The 19,352-nt window shown below is 44.9% G+C and overlaps 1 protein-coding gene across 1 annotated transcript in view; it reads left to right on the top strand.

Annotated features, from left to right (window-relative positions):
- nyap2a (neuronal tyrosine-phosphorylated phosphoinositide-3-kinase adaptor 2a) overlaps positions 1 to 19,352 on the top strand; it is a 168,383-nt gene that overhangs the window by 127,531 nt on the left and 21,500 nt on the right. The window contains exons 9-10 of the mRNA XM_041204740.1: positions 973 to 1,194; positions 7,118 to 7,233. Of these exons, the coding sequence (XP_041060674.1) occupies positions 973 to 1,194; positions 7,118 to 7,233 (338 nt within the window). The remainder of the gene's footprint in view (positions 1 to 972; positions 1,195 to 7,117; positions 7,234 to 19,352) is intronic.

Here is a 19,352-nt window from a genome sequence, read left to right as displayed (position 1 = left end):
ACCAATTCCTAAGTACTGAATATCAAATATGTGCTGATGAATTCACAACTGACATCAACAGGCACGCTAATAGTCTGCTAAAATAAGTCCTATATGGGGAGCTGAAGAATAGCAATTGTGCCCTAGATATATGGATTTTGGAATGAAGATAATTTTTGCAATTGTTTTGGATATTTGTAAACTGAGCTCCACAGGCTGACAATATCTCTTTAAGAATAGTTTAAAGTAGCTGTCTGAGGATATAAGAGGCTGTGGTGATGTCATCCTTACAATGACAAATTCAATAACACAAATTGCACTTGACTGGAGATTATGATTTGCATTGAGTGCTCTCTTCCAATATCCACTGGGATCTCCCCGCGTATATAAGATGTGATCTCAAGCCCTGATGGGACCCATATTACTCCATTTGGAATGATTGTGGTTTAGAAACTGAATCATATAGTACAGTATTGACCGGCTTCAGTTAGGGCTGTGCTGCTTCCTGTTACAGCTGTATCTCTGATGCAATTATTGATTTATATGAATGTTATTCATTGAACAATTCAATTATACTTATACCAATTTTAAAACAGTGGTGGGTCTGAAAGACCTGTTGTGTTAATTCCAATTGTAATATGTAGATATTGAAACATGGCCACACATCCAAACAGAAACCTGAACAGTGAAATCTTGATTAGCTCCTCCTCTCCTCCCCCAAAGAAAAAAGTTTACGTGTTTAAAGTCTTTCCACAATTTTCTAAAATGGGTGCTGGTGAAAATAAGTTCCAGTCTGCAGACTACTGAAGGCAAAATTAATGATCTTTACTTTGCCCCACGTCAGCATGACCACTCAGGCATGCAATGCTGAAGGTTATCACGGCTCACACATACTTCTGGCAGAGTGACTTAAGATCCCTATCTCGAACGTGGGCATTTGGCTCAGGCCTTGAGAGCTCAGATAATTCATTTGTTTTATTGTTTTTTTTACAGAACCAGGGGAGGACCTAAAGGGACGGAGCCTCAGCACTGAACTGGTGCCAAAGGCAGAAAGCAAAGAGAAAGGGGCACATGGTGCTTCAGGAGAACCAATCAAATCTCAGGAATGGGATGGAAGCCCTGGACCACCAGCAACGGTGTCCAGTCGAATGGGAAGGTCCTCAGTCAGCCCGACTCTGTTAGCAGGTCATAGCAGCTCAGACACCATGCAGCCAGGTAACTAACTGTCAAACCCTGTGCTAACTAGGATATGCATTCCAAAGAGCAACCTCAGAACTGTTTACATTTCTTCACAGTCTTCATACTTCACTGTAGCTAAATAATAAATTTACAAAATTTGCTGCTATCAAAGTGATCCCCAACCCAAATTGACTTTAAATACAACATTCTAGAAAATCATGTTCAAAGACAAAGATTTTAAAGGAATTTACTCGAGATATTTTCTTGGGTTCAACATCATATACAGTAAAACAATCAAGTCAGAGGGAGTACAGCTGCATTAAGTTTCAAGGGAGTAAGGCAAAGCTGGATGCCTCTACTTTAATGCCAGGTAAAACAGATGAGTTAAGGGTGAGGATTGACACGTGGAATTGTGATATAGTAGCCATCACTGAGACTTGGTTGAGGGAGGAGCAGGATTGGCAGTTCAACATTCTGGGATATAGAATCTTCAGGTGAGACAGGGGAGGGGGTAAAAGAGGAGGAGGCATTGCATTATTAGTTAAGGAGTCAGTAAGAAGAGAGAATATCTTGGAGGGGGTATTGAATGAAGGTTTGTGGGTAGGGCTTAGGAATAAAAAAGGGGCAACCACATTGTTAGGTGTTTATTATAGACCCCCAGATAGTCAGAAGGAAATTGAGGAGCAAGTATGTGCACAATTTGTGGAGGTGTGTAAAAACAGTAACAAAAGGGTAATTCTATTAGGTGATTTCAACTTTCCCAACATTAATTGGGATAGACATAGTGTTAAGGGCTTGGATGGAGTGGATTTCTTGAAATGTGTACAGCAGACCTTTTTAGGTCAATATGTAGAGGGTCCAACAAGGAATGGAGCAGTGCTGGACCTAATTCTCGGGAATGAAGCCAGACAGGTGGCTCAGGTGGTGGTGGGGGAGCATTTTAGTGATAGCGACTACAACATGGTACAATTTAAGCTGTTATGGACAAAGAAATAGACAAGTTGCAAAAAAATGTTTTGGATTGGGGGAGAGCAAATTTTAGTAAAATAAGGCAGGATCTGGCCAAGGTAGACTGGGAACAGTTACTTGTGAGGAAATCTACAGATGAGCAGTTGCGGGGGGGGTGGTGTTCAAAAAGGAAATGGGGAGGGTACAGGCTCAACATGTTCCCTCTAGGGTGATAGGAAGGAGTAACAAGCCCAGAGAACCATGGATGACCAGAGATATTCAGGATATGATGAGAAGGAAAAGAGAGGCTTTTAGCAGGTACAAAGGAAACAAATCAGCGGAGACATTGGTAGAGTACAGGAAGTGCAGAGTGGAGCTTACCAAAGCAATTAGGAGAGCAAAGAGGGGATATGAGAAAGCTCTGGCTGGTAAAAGTAGGGAAAATCCCAAGACATTCTATAAGTATATCAATGGGAAGAGGATAACCAGGGAAAGAGTAGGGCCCATTGGGGACCAAGGGGGCAACCTATGGGTGGAGCCAGAGGACATCGGTAGAGTGTTGAACGAATATTTCACATCCGTCTTCACCCAAGAGAATGAGGATGAAGGTATCCAACTCGGGGAGAGAGACTGCGAGGTTCTTGAGCAAATTGATGTAGGGAGTGACAAAGTATTGGAGGTGTTAGCAGACTTAAAAGTGGACAGATCTCCAGGTCCAGATGATTTGTGTCCCAGACTGCTGAGGGAGGCAAGGGAAGAGATCGCAGGGGCTCTGACCCAAATTTTTAATTTCTCTCTGGCCATGGGGGAGGTGCCAGAGGATTGGAGAACAGCTAATGTGGTTCCGCTATTTAAGAAGGGTTGTAAAGATAAGCCAGGGAACTACAGGCCAGTGAGCCTCATGTCGGTAGCAGGGAAATTATTGGAGAAAATTCTGAAGAAGAGAAACTATCTCCACTTGGAGGGGCAAGGTTTGATCAGAAATAGTCAGCATGGCTTTGTCAGAGGGAGGTCATGCCTAACAAATTTGATTGAATTTTTTGAGGAGGTGACCAGGTGTGTAGATGAGGGTAGTGCAGTTGATGTAGTTTATATGGATTTCAGCAAAGCCTTTGACAAGGTCCCACATGGGAAACTTATAAAGAAGGCAAATTCACATGGGATACAGGGTACTTGATAAGGTGGATTCAAAATTGGCTTAGTTGTAGGAGGCAGAGGGCGATGACAGAAGGATGCTTTAGTGACTGGAAGCCAGTGTCCAGCGGTGTACCACAGGGATCTGTGCTGGGTCCCCTATTATCCGTCATTTATATAAACGACATAGATATGTGGGGGGTAGGATTAGTAAGTTTGTGGATGTCACAAAGATTGGCCGGGTGGTTAACAGTGAGGTTGAGTGTCTTGGGCTACAGGAAGATATAGACAGGATGGTCAAATGGGCAGATAAGTGGCAGATGGAATTTAACCCTGAAAAGTGTGAGGTGATATGCTTTGGAAGGAGTAATTTGACAAGGAAGTATTTAATGAACGGCATGACACTAAGAAGTTCTGAGGAACAAAGGGACCTTGGCGTGTGTATTCATAGATCTCTGTAGGCAGAGGGGCATGTTAGTGGAGTGGTGAAAAAGGCATTTGGGATACTTTTATCAATCGAGGCATAAATTACAAATGTAGGGAGGTCATGTTGGAGTTGTATGGAACCTTGGTGAGGCCACAGCTGGAATACTGTGTGCAGTTCTGGTCACCACATTATAGGAGGGATGTGATTGCACTGGAGGGGGTGCAGAGGAGATTCACCAGGATGTTGCCTGGGATGAAACATTCAAGTTATGAAGAGAGGTCGGATAGACTTGGATTGTTTTCGCTGGAGCAGAGAAGACTGAGGGGCGACTTGATCGAGGTGTACAAGATTATGAGAGGCATGGACAGGATGTATAAGGAGCAGCTGTTCCCCTTAGTTGAAGGGTCAGTCACAAGGGGACATAAGTTCAAGGTGAGGGTCAGGAGGTTTAGAGAGGATGTGAGGAAAAGCATTTTTACCCAGAGGGTGGTGACAGTCTGGAATGCACTGCCTGGGAGGGTGGTGGAGGTGGGTTGCCTCACATCCTTTAAAAAGTACCTGGATGAGCGCTTGGCACATCATAACATTCAAGGCTATGGGCCAAGTGCTGGTAAATGGGATTAGGTAGGTAGGTCAGGTGTTTCTCAAGTGTCAGTGCAGACTCGATGAGCCAAAGGGCCTCTTCTGCACTGTGTGACTCATTGAGATAGCGGATCAGCCATGATCAAACTGAATGGCGGAACAGGCTCGAAGGACCAAATGACCTACTCCTATTTTCTATGTTTCTTTTCTATGTTTCTAACTCCACGTTCTGCCTGCCCCCAATAACCTTTGGTACCCTTGTTATTTAAGAATTTATCTACCTCTGCCTTAAAAATATTTATTGACCCTGCCTCCACTGCTCACTGGGGGAGAGAGTTCCAAAGGTTCATGATCCTCGGAGAGAAAAAATTCTTGTCATCTTCATCTTAAATGGGAGACCCTTCATTTTTAAACTGTGTCCCCTAGTTCTAGTCTATCCCACAAGGTGAAACATCCTCTCAGCATCCACCCTGTCAAGTCCCCTCAGGATCTTATATGTTTCAATAAGATCACCCCTCAACCTTCTAAACTTCAATGGATACAGGTCCAGCCTGTCCACCCTTTCCTCATAAGATAACCCCCTCATCCCAGGCATCAGTCTACTGAACCTTCTCTGAACTGCTTCTACCATATTTGTATCCTTTCTTAAATAAGGAGACCACAAAACTGTACACAGTACCCCAGGTATGGTCTCACAAATACCCTGTACAACTGTAGCAAAACATCCCTACTTTTTTATTCCATTCCCCTTGCAATAAACAACAATAGTCAATCTGCCTTTCCAATCACTTGCTGTACCTGCAAACTAACTTTTCTTGATTCATCTATCAGGACACCCAGATCCCTCTGTACCTCAAAGTTCTTCAGCCTCTCTCCATTTAACTAGTATGCTGCTTTTCTGTTCTTCCTGCCAAGGTGGGCAAGTTCACATTATGTCAGGGGTTATTATGAAATGTTTGTCCTCTGAGTTTAGGCCCAAATCCTGGCAAATACCCCAGAAGAGCCTCACATTTATCCATTTTGTTGAGGTCCATCTGATCTTACCAGGAGTCCCTGCACTAACCCTACAGTGTTGTCCTTGACTCAGCCATAGCACTCGCCTCTCTGAGACAGACAGTTGTGATCCAAACCCCATTCCAGAGACCTGAGCACACAATCCAGGATGACACTTTACTGCAGTAGTGAGGGAGTGTTGCACTGTCAGAGGTGGCAGCTTTTGGGTGACACATTAAAACCGAGGCCCTAAATGCCATCTTCAGCGGCTGCAAAAGATACCAAGATACTTATCGAAGAAGAACAAGGGAGATCTCTATGCATCACGGACAATATTTTTCCCTCAATCAGTATCATTAAAAGATATTATCCATTGGGCGTACCTTTCTACTTGTTGACTTTAGAGGAGAAAGAGAAGGACCTGAGGAAGTATGTGAAGGAAGCGCATTTGCATGTGAGGTAATCTTGTCACATCTGCCCTGAACTAACCACCTACCTCTACTGATCAATGAATACCTACCTGTGAAAATCTTTATTACTTGTGCTTCATTAAAAAGACATTCAAAGAAATTTGCTGTCTACTTATTCAGGCCTTCTGAAAAATTTTGGGACAGGGCCAACACCACCAGTTGTTACAAACTATCCGCAGCCTTGATTTTTCATGCTTCTGGATCTAACCAAATTTTTTAATAATGATATACTCCTCCTGGCCCCACAAAAATATTCTGGCCTGCTGTTATCCATTCACCCTAGCATTCCGCTCACAAGATCTGCACCCACCCCATTCCTTCCTAACTTCCTCCAATGGGACCTACTTGCTAGTTGACCCTGTGCAGGTGCTAACCAATTTTCCACAGCATCAAACTGGTGAGCTGCAGAGTATTGTCCAGTTGGCACTTTAACTTTCTTAACTTGATTTTCCGTTTAATTATCTTTTCTGTGGAATGTAAAAAGAATAACTTGCAACTTGATGGGGGCAAAAAACCACTTCCTGATCTGCACCACCAGTTTTCCACCCACAATGGCTGCAAGAGTTACACCTGTACTGGGAGTTTTACCAGAGACCAGAATGAGAAAGATTACTCTTGAGGAATCCCTTCACATATTTTACGTGATTTCTATTATTTTTGGGAATGTACACCAAGTGCGAGATATCTGCGCTTCAGGAAGGAACACTTCAAGCCTTAATGTTGGGATCAATAATTGAATATCAGATATTATGATCGGTGTAGACCAGGTTAAAGGGATGCTTCCTACCAGGTAGTAAGTGTTTTAGTGCAAGTACATCACTTAACTTTAACCCACTTACAGTATCAAAATTTATAACATTCTGGGGTAGAAATTACTCAGCCTTGTTTTTTAAATCTTGGGTAATGTGCTGGGTTTAAGTTGTTTTTTGTACTTTTTTAGTTAAGTCATTAGCTCATTAATTTCTTCTAAAGGGTGGACATAAGGTCAGGAAGGCCTATCGGTGATATTAGGAATGCCTATTGGTAATATTAGGAATGCCTATTGGTGAGATTAGGAATGCCTATTGGTGATATTAGCCAATGAATGCTTGTCGCATTTGAATGGCTTTCCTCTTGTCTGCTGTTTTAATAGAATTATTAAAAAAGTAAATCATTTAGTACCCCATTAATATAGCAAAAGGAATAAGGTCATAGAAATGCATGAAGCATTCATACAATGATGTCATCAACGGTAGTTTCTCAGCTATAAAACCAAGCAGTTAAAAAAATTACTTCAGAATCATTCTACCCTTTATCCAAAGCCATGGTATCAAATTAAATATGGCTTTCTAGTCATACTTCTTTGGTTTTAACTTCCATAGGCATGAATATCCATTTCTTTTCTAATTCAGCTTTACTTCCACAGAGACAAAGACAAGCTGCAAGCTGGGCCGATCTGCTTCTACTTCAGGTGTGCCTCCTCCATCAATCACTCCTCTCAGGCAGTCCAGCGAGACACAACAGAGCCAGGTACCATCGCTAGCCAGTCCAGAGTGACCTCACAGTTCAACATGCCAAAAAAAAAGTTGTCACATGTCTGTCCTCCATTTTATTACCAGCTTGTCGCCGTCTCCCTCTGTGTCAATCATTGGCAGTTGCAGGTTTCCGAAAGGCAGGACGGTCTCTGTTTGTGGCTCATCTTTCAGTCTTTCCTTTTTTAACCTTAAGACAAAAAACTTTTCATCCAGTATTATCTGACTGTGAATGAGATGTAATCTACATACATAGATATATAGACTTTTCTGACTTCTTCATTGTTTTGTGTGTTTTAGCAGATTTGTGTATCTTTGAAATGAACAAATCTGATAAAAAAAATGTCTCCGATCTGTCCTTGCTGGTGTACATTTTTTTCCTCGCTCTGTCGTCATAAAGACTTGCAGTGTTGTGATGTTTTGTTGCTAACTTGTACATCTTTTAGTGAAGTCAATCTTCTTTATCGTTGTTTCTTAGTCGTTTTGATGTCTGTCTGTTCTTTTGTGATCATATCACATTTTGTGTACATTATCTTTATTAAAACTACTAAGAACATTTCACAAAAGGCGTTGGGAGCATTGAGAATCTTTGCGATTAATTCATTATGATGGGCTATCTGTCAAAGTTCCTTATATGGAAGGAAAGGGTGTTGGAGGCAGGCAAGAATGGAGAGACTTCTGAGGAAACTATCCCCATGATTATATTACTTCGTATAACCCAGTCTGTGGTTTTCACGTAAAAATGAATGCTAATTCAGAGTCAGCCCTCTCTCACCCAAAATTTCTCAGGAAATCTGGTGATCCCATTCATTAAAATAGAATTTGCCTTATTCACAAATCCCTGTACCAATTATAAATCCATGAAATTGTGAGATGGGATGCCATAAACATCAGTAAAAGTCCTGGGATCCCACTTGACAAAGATGCAATGTGATTAATTCAGCCATAATCAACATATTATTGCATATTTTATGTACTATGCAATGTCCCAGAGGGGTTTGAGGGTTTTTTGCCACTTAGATATCTTCATGTTGAGAGTCTTTTGTTTCTTGGTGTCATCACCTGAGTCCACCCATACATTTTGGCAATCACAGAATGGATAGAGTTGGCTTTACAAGCCAGAGTACAATCCTTGTTAATGTCCCTGTGATAAGCAGAAAGCAAATTTATAGTCGGTGCTAATGTTATGTGACTGAAAGGAATTCAGTGGAAAATAATAATTTGGAACTTGCGAAAAAAAATCCTGTAAAACCCTATAATCAGTCTCATGGTGCAGTTGGTCTGAACTTGCTTGAGTCAAAAGCATTATAACATCATTTTCCTGATGATATTTGGCACAGTGCACGCACAAGCGAATGACATGCCAGAGATTTCCAGATATGGTAAGTAATCAAATTTCTTTTTTTTAAAAACTGGCACAAAGAGGTATACTATTTCATATGTTAAAGAATACACTCATTTGGAGGGTGGCTGAGCTGTAAAAACAACATTGTGGTCCAACTGTAGCCCTCAAGTTATAGTCTGACAATTGTGTGTATCCTTAGAACCTTGTAATTGCTTTTTAGCCTTTTCAAGTTTTCTTCAGAAATATTTTTTCCATAACAGTCCACAATCAATTATTGCTTTCTTTTAACTTTGGAATGCCTTTTCTGAATTTGCTTTATGTAAATATTTCGACTATTTAATGAGTGTGGCTAGTTATGTCAAAGTATGTGAAAATAGTGTGGCCCCTGTAATGTCAGTTTTATGTTTGGCTGGCAGGTTGAAAATCTACTCTAGTGTCCCTGTGGACTGACACAACGTAGCAGCTTTCTGAAACATTTAGGAGAGAGAATGGGAAAGCGAGGGAGTATTCAATGGTTAACCAACCAACCATTACCAAGCAGTAAACCAGGCATCTGAACAATAGATAGTGTCCAGTTTACATGAGTTTGACGTCAAAGTTGGAGTGTCTTCATGAACCTTTACAACTGAACATGTACACTAAATCCAGTTGATAAACAATTGATTATTTAATTACTTGCTTCCCATTATTCCCATTTTACATCAAGCGAGTGATCAATTTTTTTAATATGGATTACATAGAATTCACTGTACAAAAGCAAGCCATTCAGCCCAACTGGTCTATGCTGGAACTTATACTCCACACAAGCTTCATCCATATAATTACTTCTTCCTATGTCCCTCTATTCGTTTCTTCCTCATGTATGCAGCAAGCTTTCCCTTAAATGTGTCAACACAGCTCACTTAAACTACTTCATGGGGAGAATTTCCTCCCCGTCAGGCGGGCCGGCCAGGAGTGGTAGCGGGCGTGGGTGCGGAGCCAATCGCTGCTCGCGATTGGCTGCCGTGGCGCCATTTTATGCGCACCCGGAAGCAGGCGGGGGGGGAGGAGGGAGAGTTGGGGCACGGAGCTGCCTCAGGGAGATTAATTTCATAATAAAACATTGGAAAAAATAAAAAATAAAATTATTTAGACATGTCCCCTCATGTGACATTGTCACAAGAGCTGGGACATGTTTATGAAGTTTCATAAGACATTTTATTTAATTAATAAACCCTTCATGAAACCTCATCCTGCCCTTGGATGAGGTTCCATGAAAAACGTGAAGGACGCCTGAGCTCTTCGCCTGCCCCCCGCCAACCTTAGGGTTGGACGGGCAGCCCTGACAAGTACTTCAATTAGATCATTAATGGCCTTAACAGGCCTTTGACAGTTCAGCGGGCGCATCCGCCAAACTGATGATCGGAATGACGCACGATGACATCAATACATGCCCCATGTCACCGCACCTCATTTTACACATCGGCGAGTAGGCCCCACCCACACACACTGAACAAGTGGCATCAAATTCCACATTTTCACTGCTTCCTGTGGTAACTTTACATTTTTGAAATTAGCCTCAAGTTGGGGTTATTAATTTTACCACCCAATTAACACAGACACCCTGCCCATTATTACTTTTATAAAGGCTTACGACTGGGATGTCAGGAAGTTCCTGATCATTTCAGGCAAGAGACTATGGACGGAATCTTCCACTCACTGACGGAGATCTTGGAGGTGAGAAGTGCCTTTACTTAGGCGGAATGGTGATGTGCCTGAACCCCGCCACCTTTCCACTTCCACCAGAAGTAAGTTCTGGCCAGGAACGTCCATGGTCAACCTTCCCACCCAGCCACCATTTGAGGCCTTTACGTCCACATAATGACCACATAAAGGCTTTCATCCCAGCCAAAGTGGGCCTGTCACCATACAGCATGCGTGATAGGTGAACCTGTGCAGGCCGTTTATCACCTCAGTGGAGAGGTTCCCTCGATCAAAGGCAATCAGTGCCTGATCGAGAGACTGAACTTCGGGAAGGGGAGACACCTCCTGCCCTTGCTTCTGATCCCTGTGCCCCCCTCTCCCCATGACCCCCACCCTGCAAACTCACCCCCCTCCACATTAATTACCTGTAACCTGGGTGCTCCATGATGCTGGGACTCCAGGGAGCGCCCTTCTGGCAAAGCAGCCACAACCTCCTCAGTGACGCTGATGAATACAAGAGCTGCCGGCCTGTGAGCAGCAGGCAGTTCTGGCTCGGAGGGACTTCTGCCCTGGGGTCCTGATTCCATGGGAAGGCCAAATGGTGGCCTTGCCACTGCCTGATTGGCCTTCCCAATCAGAGGCAGCACAGGTCTCTCGTCGGCTCTCCAGCTCTGATGCCACGACTAGGTTCCATCCTACTTTTAATAAGCAAATTGGATTTCTAGGATGAAGGAACAACAGCAATTGCCATATTGGTATTGAATTTAGTACGCTCTGACCAGCATCATTGGCAATGCTGCCAAAGAGGCACCTGAGTAGGAGGGGAGATGGTAACATAGTGGTAATGTTACTGGATTATACTCCAGAGGCTCAGACTAATGCTCCAGAGGTATAAGCTCAAAACGCACCACAGCAGCTGAGGGAATATAAATTCACTAATAATAATCATGAAACTACCTAGCTGTCGTAAAAACCCATCTGGCTCACTATTGTTCTCCAGGGGAGGAAATCTGCATCCTTGCCAGGTCTCTATGTGACTCCAGATCCACAGAATGTGGTGACTCTAAACTGACCTCTGAAATGGCCGAGCTAGTCACTCAGTTGTAGGTGGCTCAACAAACACCTTTTCAAAGGCAGCTAGGGATGTGCAATAAATACTGGCCTTGCCAGTGACACTCTCGTCCCAAGAACAGAAATAAAAAGAGTGCTCCTCCAAGCCCCAAAGAAATAATCTGGTCCTTTGTTGCCCCAGGTCCCCCACCACCCCACCCCCATCACCTAATCCCTGTAATTGTGACACTTTGCTGACAGACCAGCAGCCTTTGGGCTGCTTGATATTGTGCTGGCATGAACCTGATGAGCTGAATTGGAATGCCCATTTTGGGCAGACAGCTCACTGACACTATATAATGAGTCATTGACCTTAAAATGGCTCTGGCCTCTTCAGTGCCAGAACAGACACTCTCCTCTGGTCAGCCATCCAAAAGTCAAAATTGACCTCCCAGCCTAAAGAAGTTACTTCAAAAACTGTTGATCTGTTAGTGATTATCTTATATTTTTGTACATTATGATAGTAACTACACTTCAAAGGTACTTCACTGACTCTAAAATACTTTGGGACATCCTGAAGTGGTGAAAGATGCTATAGAAATGCAAGTCCTTGTTTTCAAAGACCCCCCCACCCCCTTGTTCTGGACTCACCTAGAAACAAAAAGTTTCTCCAGGTCCACCCTATCGAACCCCCTTCATAGTTTATAAAAAGCCTGATCTTCTGTGGCACCATAATGAAGGGCCATCAATCTATTTCTAAGAAACCAAATTCTTGCTGTACAAAGACTCTTTCAGACTGTTGTTACTATTTGAACAATTAAACCACATACTGAGCACAACCAGTCTATTAATTACTCACAATACCTCTGTGCAACCCACACATTTTGCACTTATAGCCTCCACCATAAAAATACTTCTACCTCTGAGTTCACAGGCAGGTCACACCTTGTTTTCTTAACAGAACAGCTAATACTACATCACTGAAGTGAGATTTTTTTGAAAATAAATAATTTATTTTTCTCCGTTTAACTCCATTCTAGATGGTAGTGTTTAAAATTGATCACAACCAAGGTATCCTTATTCTCCTTTGGTGTTTAGTCTGATAATTCTGCAGCCTGAGATTGAGTGATGTGCATTTTTTCCCCTGGCTTCCTGAAGCCTCATTGTCAGATTTATTCTGTCGAGTGTGTTCCTGTGTTGAACCAGGTATGACATTTCATCAAAGAGTCCTAGCTGGACTATTAACAAAAGATGATCAGGACACCTCTGTACCTTTGAAACCTTTGTGCCCCTATGTCATGTATCTTTGATCTTGCTTTGAACACCATATTTAAACACTTCTGGATTTCATGTAAGGTGTCAGAGTTGTGAGTTGGTTTTTACTCCCTGCATTTTTTTTAACTATTTCCAAATCCAGCCACCTAGATAAAGTTTGTACAGTAATGATAAAGTGGCCATATAGTTTTCCCAGATTGTCATAGTATTGCTCTGTACTCCATAAGAACAAACCAGAGGTTACTAACCATGTTCAACAGGTTTTCTCATTCTAAATTGCGCCTCTGCTTCCACATTACTCTGTGGATATCCGGGCTGCTTCGGTGAGTCTAAATCAATCCAGATTTGTACATTTCTCAAAGCAGATTGCTGAAAATTGTTCCAGAATATCACATAAAATAAAGTTGGAATTCAGATGTTTCATCACATGGCAAGTAGTTATTTGTGAGAACTTCTTGATTTCTACATATCTTAATAACATAATTTAGCTCAAATAAGTAGCCGTACCTTTTCCATTTGGACAGATCTGTTGATACTTTCCACTGGAGCAATGTGGCATTACCTGAGGGAATATTAATTTTATTAAGAAAATGTACAATAGAAATCACAGTTCCTGACAAGTTTACTTATCTTTTGGGTAAGTTCTGATCTTCATATTGACTGGCTGTTGTGCAGCACTTTGAGATTACTTGGTGATCTCCATGGAGTTTATTCAAAATCCCTTGATTCAAAGAATTGAGGATGGTCAGTCCACTCTTCAAGGTGAAATCCTTGATGAATTGTCAATTCTCCAGATATATCCAAGTATTGCTCCATAAGCCTTCTGCAAACTGATATTTCTGATTACCTTTTCAACAATACTTAATGTCCTTTGCACTTGCACTTCAAGTGCAAGCTGGTCTCTTGTTTGTTCATAGCAAGAATGCCCTGGACCACAATGTCCCATTGGAACGTGAGTAGGGCAGGTCAGCCCATCAAATTTGCTAAGATAAAGGCAAAATACTGCAGACGCTGGAAATCTGAAACAAAAACAAAAAACTGCTGAAAAATCTCAGCAGGTCTGACAGCATCTGTGGAGAGAAAGACAGAGTTAACCTTTCGCGTCTGTATGACTCTTCAGAGCTAAAGGGAAGTAGAAATGTGTGAAATATATACTGTATAAGGGGGGGTGGGACAGGTGAAGCTGGATAGAAGGCCAGCGATAGGTGGAGGCAAAGTAGAGATTGCAAAAGATGTCATAAACAAAAGATCAATGGGGTGTTAATGGCGGTGGTACTAGCTAAAGGAGGTGCTACTGGTGACATTAAGAGTAGAAAGCAGAATGTGATAATGGCCGGGCCAGGGTAAGCACCCTGGAAAGAACAACATGAGCAAGTGACAGATGGCCCAAGTGGGGTGGGGTAGGGGGAGGGGATGGTGGTCGGGGGAAAAAAAATCGAAAATAGGCTAAAAGCTGGGGATAAAACAATGAATAAAAATGGAACTAAATTTAAAAGTATAGTAATAAAAATAAGTGGAAAAAAATAAATTAAAATTAAAATTTTAAAATGAAAATGAATATTGAAAAAAGTGGATCGAAAAGGGATGAGGATGGAGGACCTCATGGTCTGAAGTTGTTGAGCTCAATGTTAAGTTCAGAAGATGAGGTGTTGTTCCTCCAGTTTGCGTTGAGCTTCACTGGAACAATGCGGCAAGTCAAGGACGGACATGTGGGCAAGAGAGCAGGGCGGTGTGTTGAAATGGCAAACGACAGGGAGCTCAGGGTCATTCTTGCGGACAGACCGAAGGTGTTCTGCAAAGCGGTCACCCAGTCTGCGTTTGGTCTCTCCAATGTAGAGGAAACCACATTGGGAGCAGCGAATAGACTAAATTGAGGGAAGTGCAAGTGAAATGCTGTTTCACTTGAAAGGAGTGTTTGGGCCCTTGGAGGGCGAGGAGGGGGTGAAGTAAAGGGGCAGGTGTTGCACCTTCTGCGGTTGCATGGAAAGCTGCCATGGGAGGGGGTTGATGTGTTGGGGTTGATGGAGGAGTGAACCAGGTGTCCTGGAGGGAATGGTCCCTACGGAATGCAGATTTGGGGTGGGGGGGGGGCGTGGGGGGGTGGGTGCGCGGTGAAGGGAGGATGTGTTTGGTGGTGGCATCATGCTGGAGTTGGTGGAAATGGCGGAGGATGATCCTTTGAATGCGGCAGCCGGTGTGGTGAAAAGTGAGGACAAGGGGGACCCTATCATGTTTCTGGGAGGGAGAAGAAGGTGTGAGGGCGGATGTGCGGGAGATGGGTCGGACGCGGTTGAGGCCCCTGTCAACCACCGTGGGTGGGAAACCTCGGTTAAGGAAGTGGCAACATCAGAACAGATGCAATGGAGGCAAAGGAACTGAGAGAATGGGATGGAGTCCTTACAGGAAGCGGGGTTTGGGGATCTGTAGCCGAGGTAGCTGTGGGAGTCGGTAGGCTTGTAATGGATATTGGTGGACAGATCACCAGAGATTGAGACAGAGAGGTCAAGGAAGGGAAGGGAAGTGTCGGAGATGGACCATGTGAAAGTGATGGAGGGGTGGAAATTGGAAGCAAAATTAATAAATTTTTCCAGGTCCAGACGAGAGCATGAAGCAGCACTGAAGCAGTCATCAATATACTGAAAAAAGAGCTGTGGAAGGGGGCCTGAGTAGGACTGAAACAAGGAATGTTCCACATACCCCATAAAGAGACCGGCATAGCTGGGGCCCATGCGGGTACCTATAGCCACACCTTTTATTTAGAAGAAGTAAGACAAGTTTAAAGAGAAATTGTTCAGTGAGAGAACAGGTTAGTCAGACGGAGAGTAGTGGTGGATGGGAATTGTTTGGGCCTCTGTTCGAGGGAGAAGCGGAGAGCCATCAGACCATCCTGGTGGGGGATGGAGGTGTAGAGGGATTGGACGTCCATGGTGAAGAGGAGGCGGTTGGGGCCAGGGAACTGGAAATCGTTGATATGATGTAGGGCATTAGAGGAATCGCGGATGTAGGTGGGAAGGGACTGGACAAGGGGAGAGAGAACGGAGTCAAGATAGGAAGAAATGAGTTCCATGGGGCAGGAACAGGCTGACACGATCTGTCTACCGGGACAGTCCTGTTTGTGGAATTTGGGGAGGAGGTAGAAGCGGGCTGTCTGAGAGACTGGGAAACTATGAGGTTGGAAACTGTGAGTTTCAAGTTTGCTACTTGTGTTAGCCATGGCAACACCCAATAGGCTACAAGCAAAGGTATGCCCCTGAAAGATAAAAATAAATGTAGAGTTTTGAATTTTAGCTTGCATTCAGAGCTTTTTCTCAGATCATGTCTATACATGATAGTCAAAATAAACAATGTATAATCATCATGCAGAATTAATACACCAGGCCATTAAACTAAGCTGGTATAGAACCTATTGTTTGTAGTATGTGAATCACACTTAATATTTTATAAAAGCTTACTGTTTGACAATTTGATTTCAGGATGTGAGCGTGCACCAGGTCAGAATGCCCATCCTTAAGTGTCCTGACAACTAGTTGGGCAGGTGGCATTAAGAGTTAATTACATAGTGTAGATGTGTGCCCAACTGGGTAGAGGTGGCAGGCTCCCTGTCTTGAATGGCACTCATGAGCCAGTTGGGTTTTTTTATTGCAATCTGGTAGCTTTCAGTTTAAACTGACCATATTGACAGCCACGTCAATGGCTTCCCTTGGACAATGTTTCTAGCAAAATCATTCAAACTACTAATGCCCCTGCTTTAAATTAAGCTGCCTTAGTTGGCATTTTTGCAAGTTTATGGCCAGAATTTTACATTTTGGCGTGCGGGGACAGGCCTGACACAACTGAACGCAAAATGACACGCGATGACATCAGGCATGCGCCCCTACATCACCGCGTACCATCGCAATATTTCGGAAGGCACGCGCGCTATGAGGGCAGAGGCATGCCCGTCGTTAATTAATGGGCCAGTTAAGGCCCTTGAGGCACCAATTGAAATCGATTTTACGCAGCCCGGGCGATTTTCAGGGCATCGCACGGTCGCAACGGACAAGCGGGTAGGCCTCACTTTCAAAAACCTCATCCACGTGCAGGATAAGAGGGGTGAGTGGGCTCACTAATGCGAGTTCTTAGTACTTTTGATTATAACTTACTGCTACTTGCTTGTGTGAATAGGACAACTTCATTTCGCTTCAGAGCTGCATTTATAGAAATAACAGGCTTCAGTTCAGGCCTCCAGAGGAGCCATAACACTTGGGGCCTTCCAGGCATCAGACAGCCTTCCCTTACCCTGGGAATGGGGATTGTGGTGCACCGCCTCTGAGGGGGAAGAGAGGGCCAGAAGGGGGAGGAGGCCAGGTGTCTCTATTCAGTCTCCAGGGGAGCCACCTGTGGGAGGACAGGCGCAGGCACAAGGGGCGCAGGGCCAACAGGAAGTCCAAGGTGGAAGGGGCCGCAGAAGACGTCACTATCCTGCTGCCAGGGTATATAGGCAGCGATGCAGCTACCTCAATATGTCCGAGGTGCAGTGCCGAAGGAGGCTCTGCCGTTCAGGGGAGACAGTGGCCTCCATCTGTCAGATGATTGGCCCTGAGATCAGCTTTGACTGTGTGGGTGGACACCCCATGCCAGTGGTGCTGAAGTTCACATTGGCCCTCAACTTCTATGCCTCCAGCTCTATCCAGGGGTTGGTGGCTGATCTTTATGGAGTCTCTCAATCATCTGTCCACAATTGTGTCAAGCTGGTGACATACGTTCTGTTCAGGCATGCATTGACTTTCATTCACTGTCACACGGATGAGGCCAGCCAGACAGAGTGAGCCAGAGGCTTCGCGGCCATTGCTGGCTTCCCCCGTGTCCAGGGTGCAATAGACTGCACACATGTGGCCATCAAGGCGCCAGCAGGTGATCCCAGTGCCTTCGTCAACAGGAAGGGCTTCCACTCCATGAACGTACAGATAGTGTGTGATCACAGGATGCTGATTCTACAAGTCTGTGCAAGGTACCCAGGCAGCTCCCATGATGCCTACATCCTCAGACACTCCCAGGTGCTGGGGCTCTTCAGTGCTCCAGCCCACCTGGATGGATGGTTGCTGGGTGACAAGGTCTATCCCCTCAGAAGATGGCTTATGACGCCTCACCGCCATCCAAGAACAGAAGCCATGCAGCTGTACAAGCGGTACAATAGGAGCCACCATCCACAGGGTGATGGTAGAGAGAAACATCGGTCTTCTCAAGATGCACTTCCAATGCCTGGACCGCTCGGGCGCACACTCCAGTACCCCCCAGATCATGTGTCACTGATAGTGGTTGCATGCTGCACTCTCCACAATCTTGCACCGGAAAGGGGGGACGCAGTGGAGGAAGATGTTGACGCAGCTACCGTGGAAGCAGACGAAGAGTCCAGCAGTGAGTCCGAGGACAAGCACGGCCAGGAAAACACTGAGGGAATAGACACTGACCTGGGCAACCTCCAGGGAGGCAGGGACATCCGGGAGGCTTTGATCCAATGCTCCTTCAGCTAGCCTACCAAAGGTGAACCACCACCACATGTCAGGGCTGCAGGGTCTATACTCGATAGCTGACAGGAACATTTGCTTGCTGAACAGCATGCACTATGAGCCATTACAATAAAGTTCAATGACAAACAAGTCACTCATAACATCCTGGGTTGTTACCCTGCACCTGCAGAACAAATGACGCACCCAGGGGCTTGTTGAACAGAAACACATATAATGATGTGGTGCCTGGCGTACATAATACAAATTAAATGGAAAGGCATTATCCATCACACCAACTTACAAAGAACTTGAAAGTGGGGCAAAAAAATATCACCAGAGATAAGCCCATGTTGTGCCTAAGGTGCTTTAAGTTTTTGCTTGCGGGTGCTACACCTAGGTGCTCCCCCCTCGCTGACACCGGCATCTGAGATAGGCTGCTCACTCTGCTGTCCTGTTGGTCTTGATGACATTGGTGGGCATCCTCTGACCCATGGAGCCGTGCCCGTGTGGGAGGGAGCAGCCAGTGCCATGGCTGGCATATCCCCAGTCGCTGTAGACTCATCAGATGCCAAGGTCACTGGCAGAGGAGACGACAGAGACGACAGGCAGCTCATGCACCAACGTGAGGCCGCTTTGGACCTCCCTGCTGACCATTGATGGATGGGCTGGGATACAGTGTGGCCAATCCACCTCCCACCCTGACAGTGACCGCCTGAGGTCATTGGTGGTGTGAGGGCTTGCATGTCCGAGCACGTCCCCAGGAATCTCTGATTGTTCTCCTGGAGGAGCCTCTCCATGAGAGTCGCCACTCTCTCCATGGAGGAGGCAGTGCCCTCAGCCATGAGAGTCATCACATTGCTCACGCGCTGCATGGACTCCTCCACAATGGAGACCACGGCACTCATTCCCTGAATTATCTCCGCCAGATCCTCCTGCACATCCTGGTGGGATTCCAGCATCTGCTTCCTCAGGAACAACTCCAGGGGCACATCATCAGCCACCGACTGGGCAAGTTCCTGGTCCCCAGCAGTCCTCCAACTGCTGGTGCCCTGGGCACTCTCTGCCTCCACCTGCACCTCAAGCGAGTGTGAAGTGGCCTCACCGCTGTGCACTGAGACATTAGCCGCCGACTTAATTCCCGCCGAGGTGCTGGTATCTGAGCTGGTGCCTGCTTGGCTGAGAGGGGGTGACGCAGGTGCTTTTATATCCTCTCTGTCCTCTGTGGTGAGCAGCGGTTGTTCAGACTCCTGACCCTGAGGGTGTTCTGGTGAGCCCGAAAGGAAGAAC

This window comes from Carcharodon carcharias, chromosome 2 (assembly GCF_017639515.1).
Source record: "Carcharodon carcharias isolate sCarCar2 chromosome 2, sCarCar2.pri, whole genome shotgun sequence".
NCBI classification, from domain to species: Eukaryota; Metazoa; Chordata; class Chondrichthyes; order Lamniformes; family Lamnidae; genus Carcharodon; species Carcharodon carcharias.
Note: the sequence above shows the minus strand (reverse complement) of the source record. Positions and strands in the feature narration are given on the sequence as shown.